General features: G+C 42.3%; 1 protein-coding gene across 1 annotated transcript in view; it reads left to right on the top strand.

Moving 5' to 3' along the window:
- LOC134907845 (FYN-binding protein 1-like) overlaps positions 1 to 15668 on the top strand; it is a 225038-nt gene that overhangs the window by 136564 nt on the left and 72806 nt on the right. Inside the window, exons 4-6 of the mRNA XM_063914822.1 lie at positions 4763 to 4860; positions 8163 to 8235; positions 15287 to 15386. Coding sequence (XP_063770892.1) covers positions 4763 to 4860; positions 8163 to 8235; positions 15287 to 15386 — 271 coding nt within the window. The remainder of the gene's footprint in view (positions 1 to 4762; positions 4861 to 8162; positions 8236 to 15286; positions 15387 to 15668) is intronic.

Genomic DNA, 15668 nt, shown 5'->3' with positions numbered 1-15668 from the left:
TGCTTAGACTTAGGTCCCATCCAGGGCCGGTTCAAGGGCGCTCTGCGCCCTGGGCAGGAAAAGGGGAATGACCTAATACAGGGGGCGTGGTCAGTTACGCCCCCTGTACATTGCTAGCGCCACTTGAATGCTGAGCGATGCGCGATGACGTCATCGCGCACCGCACAGCAAAAGGTCCTCTCCACGAAGGGAAACTAGACGCTATGTGTCTAGTTCCCTTCGTGGAGAGGACCTTTGCTGTGCGGTGCGCGATGACGTCATCGCGCACCGCTCAGCAAAGTTACTCTCCACGAAGGGAAACTAGACGCATAGCGTCTAGTTCCCTTCACAGAAGGCGGACGGGGGCGGCAGCGGGCAGCGGAGGCGGACGGGGGACACAGCGGGCAGCAGTGGCGGATCTTGCCACGGTGCGGCGCCCTCCGGAAGGCGGCGCCCCGGGCAAAAGTCCTGCTTGCCCGTGGCAAGATCCGCTACTGGTCCCATCGCCATGATATCTCATTATGGTATGCAATTATTCCAAAGTACGGAAAAATCCGATATCCAAAATACTTCTGGTCCCAAGCATTTTGGATAAGGGATACTCAACCTGTACTAGATGCCAACTTTCAGTGTCTTTAAGTTTATACCAGTTATTTATATAGCATACATATATTCTGCAATGCTTTCCAGAGAATTTTTGTGCCATTCACATCAGTCCCTGCCCCAGTGAAGTTTATAATCTATATTTCCTACCACACTGACACACATACACACTAGGGATCCAATTAACCTACAAGTGTATTATTGGATTGTGGGAAGAAACCATAGAACACAGAGAAAACCCTTGTAAGCACAGTGAGAACATAAAAAGGGAGGCAGTCAATTGACATACCGATGCTGGGATCCCGACACCATCTGCAATACCAGCGGTAGTAGTCCCGACCGCCGGCTGGTTTCCCCACTTGGCTGGTGGTCCAGACTACCACTCGAGGGGGAATAGACCCTCGCAACCGTGCCCGAAGCGTTGCGTGCGCTTGTTGCCGGAATCCTGGCTGTCTGGATCCTGGCTGTCGGAATCCTGACTGTCGGGCTCCCGGCATCAGTCTCCTGACAGCCGGGATCCCGATTACCGGGATCTCATACTGATTCCCATACAAATGCCACACAGTTGTACGTCTTTAGATGCAGTCATCAGTTGCACCATCAAAACTAGCTCAGAATCCAGCCCTAAGTGTGCTTCTAGCAAAGCTATTTTTATCGCACTACAGACAGAGTGAATCTTGAGTGCCACAAAAATATATAACGTTAACATCCCAATTGTAATGCACTATGAGGTATGCTTGCACATCAATAAATACCTTAAATAACACTGATCAACCATTATTTTATTGACAATCATATTAGAGGGATTTTTGGGTAACTTTGTGGTGCTGATTCTGAATGACAACAGTTTTGCTAGATTGGCTGTCATTTTTGAGATACGCAAACAAGAAACAAGAAAATCACAATACACAACACAAAACCATGTTGAATGATCAAGGGGCCCATTTATCATAGAACGCATATTCAATGCGATATGGGTCCGATCTTACCACCCAGGATCGCATTGGAATGTGCTATCACATCGAGCAGATGTATTAATACTGTAAGTACCCACAGGGTCAAAGGCTCTGAAAGGAGTATGTCCCTGCGATGTGCTGTGAGGGTTGCCAGGGAAGCTGTGTCCACACAAGCACAGTGGCCACTTACAGGGATGGTTCTGGGGGAGCCCTCTGCTGGCTACAAATGCAGTGAGTATCTCATTGGCTACAAAGGGCTACCGCCATTTTCATATGATGGTAGCTGCGGGGGCCACTATCGGGAATGTCTTGCATTCTAGATATTGGTAAATCTGGCAGCATTGCATCTCCCATAGACACCTATGGGGCCTGCGGCTGACGGCAGGAATGGAGGGATCTCAGCAGATATCGGTGATGCCTGTTGCAGTCCCTCCTACATAAATTCTGGTGATACCTAATATTTGCAGATAACCCCTGAAAATGTGTGTTGTGTGTTGTCTGGTAAACAGCTGTAAATATACAATGGTAAATGGGCCCCTTAGAATATTTGATTGTCTCACCTTCTAGAATGTACCGGACCGGTAGATTTCCAGATGCATGTGTTATGACTTAAGTTCCCTATTAATTGAGGGTATCAATTACTGTATCTCAAGAAGTATAGCCCAATCGAAAAAACTACTTTCACTTTTTAATTCAGCAACCTCTAAAATACCCTAGATGTGTTCAAATTGCCCTGGCAAATAAATATTTTTTTATTTCTGTTGCACTGTTTAATTATCCTCATGTACCTTGGTTACAGCTATAGTGTGTGCATCAGAAATTACATACAAGCAGCAAAATATTTGCATAGAATTGCAAAACCCATCATTGGTTATTTTCTTGATTATGAAACATTTGAAATTTGCCATCTGAAAATGACTCATGCATACCTCCCCACATCTAAGAGGTAGTAATCTGGACCCTGTGCACGCTGTTTCCATCACTTTGGTTGTGTGCACAGCACTGACGGAGAAGCTGGGCAGCCTCCTAGGCTCTCCCGCACGGCATCTATTCACTCGCTACTCTGCTGTGCAGGGCAGAAGTGTTTGCTTCCCCCCGCCCACGGGCACTGACCCATGTGTGGGACGGTGGGAAGTCCTCAAAATGCAGGAAGCTATGCCCTGGAAAGTGATAAAGTGAAGAAAGATAACTTACAAGCCAATCAACACCTGCCATGTTACAGACGGAGTTTGAAAAAAGACAGCCAGGAGCTGATTGGTTGGTAGTTTATCTGTCTCCACTTTATCACTCTCCAAGGCTTAACTTGGACTGCCCCATAGTATTCATCATTAGACTTGTAAAAAAAAAACAATCTTACTAGGTTTTTCACTGTGCAGGAAATGCTTTATCTAATTCTTTACTGAAACAAGGAGGATGAGGTTAATTATTCCCCCACATGAGGTGTTTATCATAGTACCTGTAAAGTGTTACCAGAAGTTGACGCTTATTAAACAGATGTGTGTATGTTGGAGATGGGGGTTATTTAAACTTTTCATTCCCATTTAACATTGCAGAGATGACAAAACTGTTTTGCCCTGCTGATGACGTTTATGTTAGTCTTTAGTTTTTGGTGGTTACGATTCAGATAGAAAATAGATCCAACAAAATTACTGTACACCATATTTTGAACTGTGAATGTGAAGTCCCAAGATATGGTAGAGTGATACCCCTTGTTGTTGTATATGTTTCCATACAGAGTAGATTATCCTATACATATATGGGCCTAATTCAGACCTGATCATAGCAGCAAATTTGTTAGCAGTTGGGCAAAACCATGGCCCTCATTCCGAGTTGATCGCTCGCTAGCTGCTTTTAGCAGCCGTGCAAACGCTAAGCCGCCGCCCTCTGGGAGTGTATCTTAGCTTAGCAGAAGTGCGAACGAAAGGATCGCAGCACTGCTACAAAATAAATTGAGCAGTTTCTGAGCAGCTCGAGACCTACTCCTAGCTTGCGATCACTTCAGACTGTTTAGTTCCTGTTTTGACGTCACGAACACGCCCTGCGTTCGGCCAGCCACGCCTGCGTTTCCCCAGGCACGCCTGCATTTGTATCTGACACACCTGCGTTTTTACACACACTCCCCAAAAACGGCCAGTTACCTCCCATGAACACCCACTTCCTGTCAATCACTCTGCGGCCAGCAGTGCGATTGAAATGCGTCGCTAGACCTTGTGTGAAACTGCATCGGCTGTTGTGAAAGTACGGTGTGCAAGCGCATTGCGCCGCATACGGATGCGCAGAATTGGCGATTTTTTGCCTGGTCGCTGCACAGCGACCGAAAACAGCTAGCGAACAACTCGGAATGACCACCCATGTGCACTGCAGGAGGGCAAATATAACATGTGCAGAGAGAGTCAGATTTGGGTGGGGTGTGTTCAAACTGAAATCTAAATTGCAGTGTAAAAAAAAAAAGCAGACAGTATCTGCCCTGCACAGAAACAAAATAACCCACCCAAATCTAACTCTCTCTGCACATGTTATATCTGCCCCCCCTGCAGTGCACATGGGGGTAATTCTGAGTTGATCGCAGCAGGATTTTTGATAGCAGTTGGGCAAAACCATGTGCACTGCAGGAGAGGCAGATATAACATGTGCAGTGAGAGTTAGATTTGGGCGGGGCTTGTTCAAACTGAAATCTAAATTGCAGTGTAAAAATAAAGCAGCCAGTATTTACCCTGCACAGAAACAAAATAACCCACCCAAATCTAACTCTCTCTGCACATGTTATAATCTGCCTCCCCTGCAGTGCACATGGTTTTGCCCAACTGCTAACAAAGTTCCTGCTGCGATCAACTCAGAATTACCCCCATGGTTTTACCCATCTGCTAACAAATTTGCTGCTACGATCAGGTCTGAATTAGGCCCTCAGATCTGATCATAGGTGTGCTAAATTTAGCACATCTACAATCATTTTCTCAGACATGCGGGGGGACGCCCAGCACAGGGCTAGTCCACAAAACAATTCCGACTGATCGCTGCCACTGCAGCGATGCAGTCTGAATTACCCCCTATATGTATTATTTTTGGTTAAGGGCTCCATTGAAATACAGAAGTATCCGCTATTATTTGGACTGTAGTCTTTACTTAGAATAACATTACACAGAGTAAATTTAACTATATAATAATTATATCAGCAATATCTCCAGATCATGGAATCAATATTTTTATATTTTCTTTTCTTTAAGGGGAAGCCAAGAGATCTATGAAGATGTAATACATTTTAGTTCTATTAAGCTATCAACTTCATTACAGCATTTTGTAATAAAAGAAACGACTGGACCAGGTACTGTATGTACTCCACACTAAACATAGTTGCTAGAGTTATTTTACTATCTTGGCTATTACATGTTCTTACCCACAATTCTCAGATGCAGTTTTTCATTTTTACTTATGTTTTATAGTAATCTAAAGATTACAAGCTAATTCTGATAAGATAAGGAGAGGGCCTGCCTAGGCACGAAATCTATATAAGGGTCTTACATTTTTGTGATTGGTAGAAGATGTCATCTGTTGCTAGGCAGATCAAGGTTGGGAGTGACTTGTAATTGGTTAGGGCCAGCCTATCAGTGAGTGTAGGGGTGGTGATTTCAGTGTATGTAGAGAGAAGCTTCCAGATTTCCTTTCTCTTGTCGGTTTGTAAGCCCACTCACCCACCCTATTGGCTCTCTAATTTGGCTCTTTAATTTGGCTCTTTTCAATTTGGCTTACTAAATATCGTTTTATTTCAGTCTTAGTGGGTGGGAAGGCGCTACTGGGCAGCAGTCACTTGTAGCATAAGTGGTGTTGTGGGGCATTTATCCCTTTTGAAGGATGGTGTGTCCTGCTCTTGTGGGGGGGGATGGGGAGGGGCAATGGCCGCTTCCTTGGGGAGCATCCTCACCGTGCTATAGTAAGGGGTGGTGAGACCTTCACAACACAGGTTATGCTGATATATATATATAGATGGGGTATTTCAGTCATCACCATTCCAGTTGGGGAGTTCAGTCGTTGCCATTTTGTAAGATCTGTGACTGGAGCTGGTTAGTGGTAGCGTCTTCCCGGCCACCCACTACGAATAACGTAATTCCAATTAATAAATTCAATTACCATTTAATCCAACGCAGTTGTGTCCGTGTCTTTATTTTTAGTTGATAAACTAGCTTAAAGTGTATAGTTAACGTGAAGCACAATAAATTAATAGACAGCTTATATACAGTATTTGTCCCCAAATTGAAGGCGCCTTTACAAATTATCTCCTACTTTGTTTATAGTATTTAGTGGAAGAGTTTTTACCTAAAAAGCATTCTGTGGGTAAAACAGTTTTGGTGGGAGATTATTTAGTAATTCTAGCATTTGGCAGTCAGGTCGCTGTGTTAAGTGTATAGATAGCCTGCAACTAAACCACTTAACTATCAATTATTTTCTTCAAAAGTGACCTCAAAATTGTCCAATTTTTTTACATTTAGTTTAGTCATTCTGGTGCACCTGTGATGTCAGCGGTGACAGTCTGCTACATCACTGTCAGAGGGTGTGGCCTGAGGAAAAGGAGATATCCTCTTAAATCACAAGGGGACAGAGGAGCAGATAATGTTGCATGAGATGCAACCATTTCAGTGAATCCCAGCTTGCTGCAGTGGCATCCCATGCATCCACGTCAAAGAAGTTGTTAAACATATTTAAGCCCAGATTTATCAATCCTTGGGGAGTGATAAATTGCACAGTGATAAAGTACTAACCAATCAGCTCCTAAGTGCCATATTTCAAGCACAGCCTGTAACATGGCAGTTAGGAGCTAATTGGCTGGTACTTTATCACCGTGCAATTTATAACTCTCCAAGGCTTAATAAAACTGGGCCTTAATATGTAGTTGTTTATGATAACACCACTGATTTGGGCAAAGCGCCTTGAGTCCTGTTGGAGAAAGAGCGCTATACAAATAAAATTATTATTATTATTATTATTATTATTAAGAGCGGAACAGTGTCATAGGCATGTACTTTGCTACAGAACAGCCATGAGAGTGTCCCTGCTGAGATATTTTAAGAGGACATACCTCCAGGAAGAAAGTGATGGATTAGTGATCTTTAGTGATCTTTGGACCTGATGTGTATGCAGACCTGGTGGTTTATGTACAGATTCGATGTTTGGGGGTCTGCACAGCATTCGGATCACAGATGCATGCAGGAGGCGCCTCTTGCTGCATTTGAATTTTACTAATACAGTTTTGCACCGCCTCTTCTTTGAGCTGTGCAGTACCAACCACATTGGAATCAGGCCCTTTTGAAATATCAAAGGCATATGAGGGGGCAGGAATGTAATAGGGTGTGAGAATCAGAAAGTGAGAGATTCTGTGAGAGTTCTCCTGTTTTTTAAAGTGGCAATCATTTACATGGCAAAACCAGGTTGATTTTTGCCATGATGTAAATGATTGCCACTTTAAAAAAAAAAAAAAAAAATTCTCGCACCCTATTACATTCACTCCAAGGTCCTTAAATATTAATAACCGAAAAAATAGGTTTATCTTTCTTGATCTAAAACTGCTACAATATATTATACTGTACTGTGAAATATAAGTATAGCCCCCCCTGGAAACTGTAGATAATTGGGCAGTGTGAAACACAATCACACCTTTCTCTCTGCAAAGTTACATAAAGCACAACATTTCCAAAACCTAGCTTATTAGGTTCCCTCAATCCATACATCCTCTCATACCTTTTTCACCATTGATAATGGGGGTTATTCAGCAAACCAGTGCCAAACTAGACATTTTGGTGCCCTGTGCCAGAGAGAATTGGTGCTCCCCCCACCCCCATATTCAAAACATGGATATTGCGTGTCAAAAATAAAGGTCTGTGACTGCATAGGGAATTGGCGTCACCATAGAATAGTACCAATTCACATAACACCGCACAGTAGAGCCCCTTATACACATTGCACAACAGGTAAGCCCCTTCTCCTCATTCCTCCTCCTCCTCATCATCATCATTACTCCTCCACATTCATCCTCATCATCATACCACACACACCGACCCAATCTGCTTTTACACATCAACACAAGGGAGATAATAAACATAGTGGGCTCAAGTTCAGAACATGGGTTCCATGGGCTATCGGTTTTATTATCCACGTGGACATCGAATGGGAATAGTAACCTGTGGTGAGTGAAAAGGAGCAAGCCACTGTACCCCAAGTGTGGCGAGCAAAGCTATCCTGTATACTTTTTAATGTTCTGAACAAGTTTAGTGATGTTCTGAAGTTATTTAGCTATGCAAATCCAGGGGGTCCCATGCTCTGAACTTGAACCAACATAGTGAATTAATAGAAAGCCCTGTACTGTAGAATACACACATGTTACAGCTAAATGCTCCTATAGGTAGTATATACAATCAGGCTAAGGGGGAGCTCACTCACACTCCGTCATTTTCACATACTGTACTTAACCTCACACAGCGCCTATCGCCTCCAGGCCCTTCCCATGATCTCTCTCCGATTTCCCCTGTTTCAGCCTCTCCGACTCCCCCATGCCTCTGCTCGGTCCCTGCAGTGCAGACATACTGTGTGAACATACAAATTTTCCATTTTTCTCTTTTTCTTAAATCTGTTTAGAAGATGTGTATGATGATGTTGAAACAATCGTTGAAATGATAGAGAAGAATAAACCAAAAATTCCTGAACAAAGGTAATTGTGCTTTAACTGTAAAATAATTATTGCAAATAATGAATCCTATATAAATGTGTATGAATGAACTGGAAGCTGAGCAGCAGTACTCAGGGACAGGTTGTCGTTATAAAAGCTAACACAGTCTGGGGTGGGTAATACTGGACAAAGCAAATGTAATTCTGCATGAATACAGTACATCAGTGATTAGCCCACATTTTACAGGGCACAGTTTTGATAACCTGTGTATAAGAAATACACAAGAGAGCTACCGAGAAGAAACTGATATGGTCTGTACTATTAAAAAAAAATAAACAGAGGAATCAAATTTTTACAGAGGCTTGACCAAGTATTGTTGTTTATCTAGAAAAAAGGTATCTTAGAAGTATTATATTTAATATCTACAAATATTTTCAAAGACAGTACAGAGAATTGTTGGACGAACTATTAGACCCAGGTCTAACTCTGTACAGAAGACAAGGGCTTTTGGAACAACACTTGATCACTTTGAGGATCACTAACTATGAAATATACTGCAGTGCAAAGGGAGGTGAAATAATAAATTCAATGGATTAGATGGCTTTTTCACACAGAATTGTGTCAACAGCTATCATTTAAACCAGGGGTAGGCAAGTAATTTTTAATGGAGTCTGGATGTTTCTAATTATTTTGATTGAGGTCCAAAAAAACACAAAATCAAATATCTGGAATGTAAATAATAACAAGTTTTTATTTTGTTGCTGAAACAAGTAATATACTACATTCCTTAATAGGAATTTTAAGACTTCAAACTTTACTAGACATTATGAGTCTTTATGTTACTCTTAGGCAGTGACTCAGGTTGGTTTGCAAAAGCAAACTCCTTCTTTAATGGACAAAACCATGGGGGTAATTCAGAGTTGATCGTAGAAGCAAAATTGTTAGCATTTGTGCAAAACCATGTGCACTGCAGGTGGGGCAGATATAACATTTGCAGAGTGAGTTAGATTTAGGTGGGTTATTTTGTTTCTGTGCAGGGTAAATACTGGCTGCTGTATTTTTACACTGCAATTTAGATTTCAGTCAGTTTGAACACACCCCACCCAATTCTGTCTCTGCACATGTTATATCTGCTCCCCCTGCAGTGCACATGGTTTTGCCCAACTGCTAACAAATTTGCTGCTGCGATCAATTTTGAATTAGGCCCCATGTACACTGCAGGTGGGGCTGATGGAACGTGCAGAGAGAGTTACATTTTTGTGATTCTGTGCAGACTAAATACTGGCTACATTATTTTTACACTGCAATTTAGGTTTCAGTTTGAACACACCCCACCCAAATGTAACTCTCTCTGCACATTTTACATCAGCCACACCTGCAGTGCACATGTTTTTGTCCATTAAAGGAGTTTGCTTTTGCAAACCAACCTGAATCACTCCCTTAATGCAAGAAATTGCACTTCCGATCCTGAGACAGTTTTTTAAAGTTTGTAACTCTTGGAGAACAACTACTACACAGAGTGTCTTCAAGGTGGGCATCTGTTAACCTTGATCAATGTCTGTTTTTCAGAAAATTCATTTTGGCAAAAGAGGTCTCACATATGTATGTGGAGTCAAACATGGTAGCTATGTTGATAGCCAGTTTTTTACAATTTGCGTACTTGTCCAAAACATGCCTAGCCCAAAATTCTTCAGTGGATGCAGTTTTGTACATTTTCAAGGAAACATCTTCTTGCATGTCGATTATCTAAATTTGAAGGGTAGGTTTTGAAAGTCCGAACAACTTCTCAGCTACATCAGTCCATTCTCCAGCTGGAGAAACTTCATAAGGAGTTTTTGTAAAATGTGACAGTTTCCCTATCTCTGCAGTCTTGGAATCTTGCTGCAAATTCCTTCGTAAGATCTGAGACAAAACATGAAAATACTGCAGTGTCCATTTCAGAATTATTTTTTCTTCATTGAAAAGTAGTTGGAAAATGAATAAATTCTTGCTTTTCAATGTCTTTTTCAAATATATCAAGCTTGCGACGGAAAGCAAAGACACTTTGTATCAGATCACATATTAACTTTCCGTTCCCTTGCAACTCGGTATTAAGCTCATTCAAATATTTGAGAATGTCTTTCAGAAAAGACAAAGCTAGCATATTGCACTTGTTGGCTAGGAACTCCATGTACTTCCTTGCTTCTTCAGTATTCACATTTTCCAGGAATGCTGTCACTTCGTCTTTTATGTACCAAAAACATTCACTAACTTGGCCTTTACTCAGCCAGCGAACATTGTTGTGTTGTAATAAATCGGAATAGGCCGAATCACATTCAGACAAGAACTCTTTGAACTGTCTGTGCTGAAGAGCAGAGCGAGACCTCATAAAACTGATTAACTTAATCAAGGTGTCCATTACATCCTTCAATGTAGCACTGAGTTTGCCACAAAGGGATGTCTGATGAATTATGCACTGATAAGATAATATCCCAGCATTCTTATCCCTGATTCTCTTTACCAAACCCTTTTCTTTGCCTATCATGGCTAGGGCGCCGTCAGTTGAAATGGACACAATTTTATCATAGCTAATGTTTGATTTTGTAATGAATTCATCAAAAGTCTTGAACAAATCTTCTCCTTGAGTCTTGCCTTTAAATGGCATTATTGCTAGCAACTCATCTCTAAATAGTTTACTTTCAACGTCATAAAATCGCACACAAAAATGGACATTTGTTCATTGTCAACAATGTCGCAAGATTCGTCAAGTACAATGGCGTAACAAGGTGCCTTATGTAGAAGTTCGAGCAAGCTGCTTTTGTTGTCAGCAGCTAAAATTTCTGTTCTTCTTGTATTGCTTCTTGATGACAAAGGAATGCCTTGAATAGCCGCAAGAATGTTCTTCTTTTCAAAAAGTGCTGTGACTGTTTCCAACATACATTCTTTTACGTTCTCCAAGTCCGAAAATGGCTTCTGGTGCTTACTAAGCGTCCAGGATATGCGCAACGCTGCTTCTGCAGATTTTTGTTGTTCGCTCATGCACCGGACTAGTATAACCGTACTATTTTGTAAGAAGACAGACAAGACTGCAGTTTGTCTTTATGCACTGCACTACCAGGAGGAAACTTTTTATGAAAATCCTGATGATTTGTTTCGTAGTGTCGCTTTAAATTTCCACTTTTAATAATAGCGACCGTCTTGTTGTATATGAGACAAAGTGGAACAGCTCCAGTTCTTACAGGCAGCGTAAAACAGTATAGTTCGGTCCACTCCGACAGAAACTTTCTATTTTCACTGTCAACTTAACGCTTTTTATAAAACATGTTTATCCACAGCACGATGCTTGAGTAACTTAGTAATTCGTACTCACGGATGCTCCACGGATACTGCAGCGTCACCGGGTGCCCTTTGTGCGGTTCCAGGCTCGGTCCGGATGCAGGATTCACCTGATCTACAATAAGCAAATAGAACGGACTCTGCTGCCTTGATACACCACTCCACAGGAGGGTGGGGGGGGGGGGGGAACACCAATTTCCTGGCTTAGAATAGTATACAAATGAAAAAAGTGAAGTATCACTGGCGCTAGGACCGTCCTTAAAGATGTGTAATCGCCCATTAGTGGGGAAATATCACAGCCCGGGGTTTTAATTCAAACACAATGGGATGAAAATCAGCAATAAAAATCTATTTATTATCATAAAACACACATACAAGTGGTAAATTCACAAGAACAAATACACACTGCACTGAGAAGTTTGTGTATTTGTTCTTGTGAATGTACCACTTGTATATGTGTTTTACGCCGCGTCAGCCCGCTCTTCAGGGGAAGGAAGATGGACGCTCTTGCCTTTCTGCGTCATTACAGTACGACTGCCATCTTCCTTCCCCTGCCAGTATTTATTAATTAGAGTTATTAGAGTCTATCTTCTAGATTAGTAAACTGTCCGCTGTTCTGTCCTTTGTGGTCCGGAGATGGACCGCAGTCCGCCAGTTGCCGGTTCCTGATTTAAACAGTTAAAGTGCTTGATTCATATAAAGCCCAACCCATACATTATATCCATACATAGAACATTGATTCATGGGTAGATCTGACCACACATAGGACAATCTGCTTATATCTAGCCCTAGACGACAAGATCAATATTCAATTTGGCAACATACAGTATGTAGTGGGAAAATTGGATAATATCTGATGGCTTGAACCCCTGCAGTATCTTAGCGTATGTAGCCACCATAATATATAAACACACCAGACAAATGTTATGGAATGTGGAAAGACAACTCGTATAAGTTCAATGATGCGCGACGTGAACATGCGTGTAGATTGTCACACTAAAACTATTGGATGATCATTGTGAATGTCTGAGGTTTTGAAACAATGCGAATTTGTTAAGATATTGGCCCTCATTCCGAGTTGTTCGCTCGGTATTTTTCATCGCATCGCAGTGAAAATCCGCTTAGTACGCATGCGCAATGTTCGCACTGCGACTGCGCCAAGTAACTTTACTATGAAGAAAGTATTTTTACTCACGGCTTTTTCTTCGCTCCGGCGATCGTAATGTGATTGACAGGAAATGGGTGTTACTGGGCGGATACACGGCGTTTCAGGGGCGTGTGGCTGAAAACGCTACCGTTTCCGGAAAAAACGCAGGAGTGGCCGGGGAAACGGTGGGAGTGCCTGGGCGAACGCTGGGTGTGTTTGTGACGTCAACCAGGAACGACAAGCACTGAAATGATCGCACAGGCAGAGTAAGTCTGGAGCTACTCTGAAACTGCTAACTCGTTTGTAATCGCAATATTGCGCGTACGTCGGTCGCAATTTTAAGAAGCTAAGATTCACTCCCAGTAGGCGGCGGCTTAGCGTGTGTAACTCTGCTACATTCGCCTTGCGAGCGAACAACTCGGAATGAGGGCCATTGTTTCTTTTTCAGGTGGAACCATGGGTCGTACACATGACGTGACTAAGTGGCAAAAGGGAGCCATTGTTTTAGCCAAAAGCATGGCCATAGCCTGGAGGAGGTGGCAGAGTTTGTTGGTGTGCCCAACAAACACTACAGTAAGTAGTATTCACTTACAGTGGAAGTAGCATGGATACTTAGGAATTTCAGTGGCAGAACAGTGGCCGAAAGGCTCAGATTGGTTTGCAGATCACCAGACTGACATGCCACAATTCACCAGATCTGGGACTTTGGGACTGTTTAGCTGGTTCTGGCATTGTACTGTTGGAGCAGTTTCTGACGCGATTGGAACCAGTTCGTGGTTGCTAAGCGCCCTAAATGCTTGCAGTCTCGGTTTGTCATGATTGACTTTCAGCCACTGTTCCGCTGCTGAGATTCTTGGTGTCCAGCTTCTTCCACAGTAGATGGATACTACTCACTGTCTTCAAGGGCACAGCAACAAACGCCGACACCTCTTCCAAGCTATGACCATGCTCTCGGTCAAAAACAATTGCTCCCTTTTGCTGAATTATTTTGTCCGGTGTGTTTACTATCTTATGTTAATTCTATAATATCAGTTTTGGCTAATGTGGGCTGCTTGATATCTCTAGAGCAGAACAACGTACTAAGAGCCTGATTCATAGTTGTACGCTAATGCATCCCCATATGCAGATACTGGCTCTGATTCAGAGATGGAGGTAGATGCAGCTGCAAGTACAGTTCTCTCCACAACGCAACTGCTGATATTAGCAAGTGATGCTACTGCACTCAAATGAAAAGTAATGCCTACCGGATAGACCGCAAGTCAGCCGCAATTGCATTCACATACGCAGTCTATACTAAAGAACAGGAAACATCGACTGCTCGAGTAAGAGTAGGTCTATGGCTATGCAGACTGGACGCAGTAGGCATGCTGGCGCCATGTTTTTATATGTTAGAACTCCCCAGCTGACATCAGATATATGCCCTGATAGTGGCCATGACATGCCTGTGTTTTTACACCCACTTCCCGCTAACAACATGTTAACACCCCCAAACGGCCACTTGCTGTCAATCACTTTGCGAAGGCATCCTCTTTGGATGCGGATATGCAGTGGCACCATGGCACATGTGCAATGCGAACGTAGCACACGCGCAGTCTGCCCATAATCGCTCCGTTCCATGGAACAGCGGCTTTACGTCCATCTCTAAATCGGACCCACTGTACAAGAATATGCAAATGTCTTCTGAGCAACCATATGGTCATGGAGAATGGCTGTGTGTACTGAGACACCTGAGCCATCGTTACTGCGTACAGGATTGCAGATGCAGGCATCGATACGCCCCAAAATGGCTGTGTCACGCCTTCATTTTTGCTTCCAATCCCTGTTACCTCCCCGAAAACATTGAATAGCGTACAACTATGAATCAGGCCCTATAACAGATATACTGTACTCAACCGCTATTGACAATGGTTTAAACAACATGATAGTCAAACAGATAAAGGTGGTACAACGCCATTAATTAAGTAGTTTAATTATTGATCCAAGTCGGTAATCTAGGAAGGGGGATGGGCAGCACTGAGCAACTTCTCGAAAATGTTGTGAACAGAATTGTTCTGCCAGTCAAGAAAATGTAGTAAACTTGACATCCCATATACAGAGATTTTAAGGTGGGGATAGATCTCTGCACTTAAATGATATTGTTGTTCAAGGATATAAAACTACTCACTATCAAAAGCATCTAGAAATTAGTAGTTTACATTGTCAGCTAACTGAGACTGTCTTGCCCCAATTCTTTATGTGTGCACAGGTTCATTTTATACGTTTCAATAGAGACAATGTTGACGCCCTATTTTTGCAGATGTTAGGTTTATGATTTGATTTAAGATTAGGGCTAGCCTGCAGTTAGCATTTAGGTTTAAGCAGTTCCCATGGGAATCCGCATGGTAAACATGCCGAATATTGACATTCACAATGACGACGTTCTGCCACTGCTGACATTATGTCGTTGTCAACATCTTGACTGTCGGCTTATGATATATCAACCTTCCACCCATAATGACATCCTGAATGATGATATTCAGACCATGTTGACATTCCGATGTCCACTTGCTGAAGGTTGACATTATGTAAGTTGACGTAATATGTCCAACCCCACATTAAGATGTATCTAATTCATTTATTTGCTGTTTCCAGTTCTCCAACTGAGCAAAATGTTTTAATAACTAACTGGAGAAATGAAACAAACCTTAAAAAAATGCAAAGACAAGAACAGGAATTTAGAAGGAAATTCCAGGTAAGAGAAGTTAGAATACTATCTCCCGTGCACATTTACAACCACAGTTCTTACAGCATGCTATATTTTCTGTATGAGCATGTTACTAACAAACCTACAGTATTTCTGTACTGTGCCATGTCTTGGGGCAGATGTACTTAGCCTTGGAGAGAAATAAAGTGAAGAGAGATGAAGTCCCAAGATGAAGGGAACAAATAATATTTCTCATGCATCTTTGTTGTACTATTACATGTATAATAGGTCTAGCAAATTTCCCAAATTTTCTTACACGGGTGAACACAC

This window comes from Pseudophryne corroboree, chromosome 1 (assembly GCF_028390025.1).
Source record: "Pseudophryne corroboree isolate aPseCor3 chromosome 1, aPseCor3.hap2, whole genome shotgun sequence".
NCBI classification, from domain to species: domain Eukaryota; kingdom Metazoa; phylum Chordata; class Amphibia; order Anura; family Myobatrachidae; genus Pseudophryne; species Pseudophryne corroboree.
This window is presented reverse-complemented; position numbering and strand designations above follow the sequence as displayed.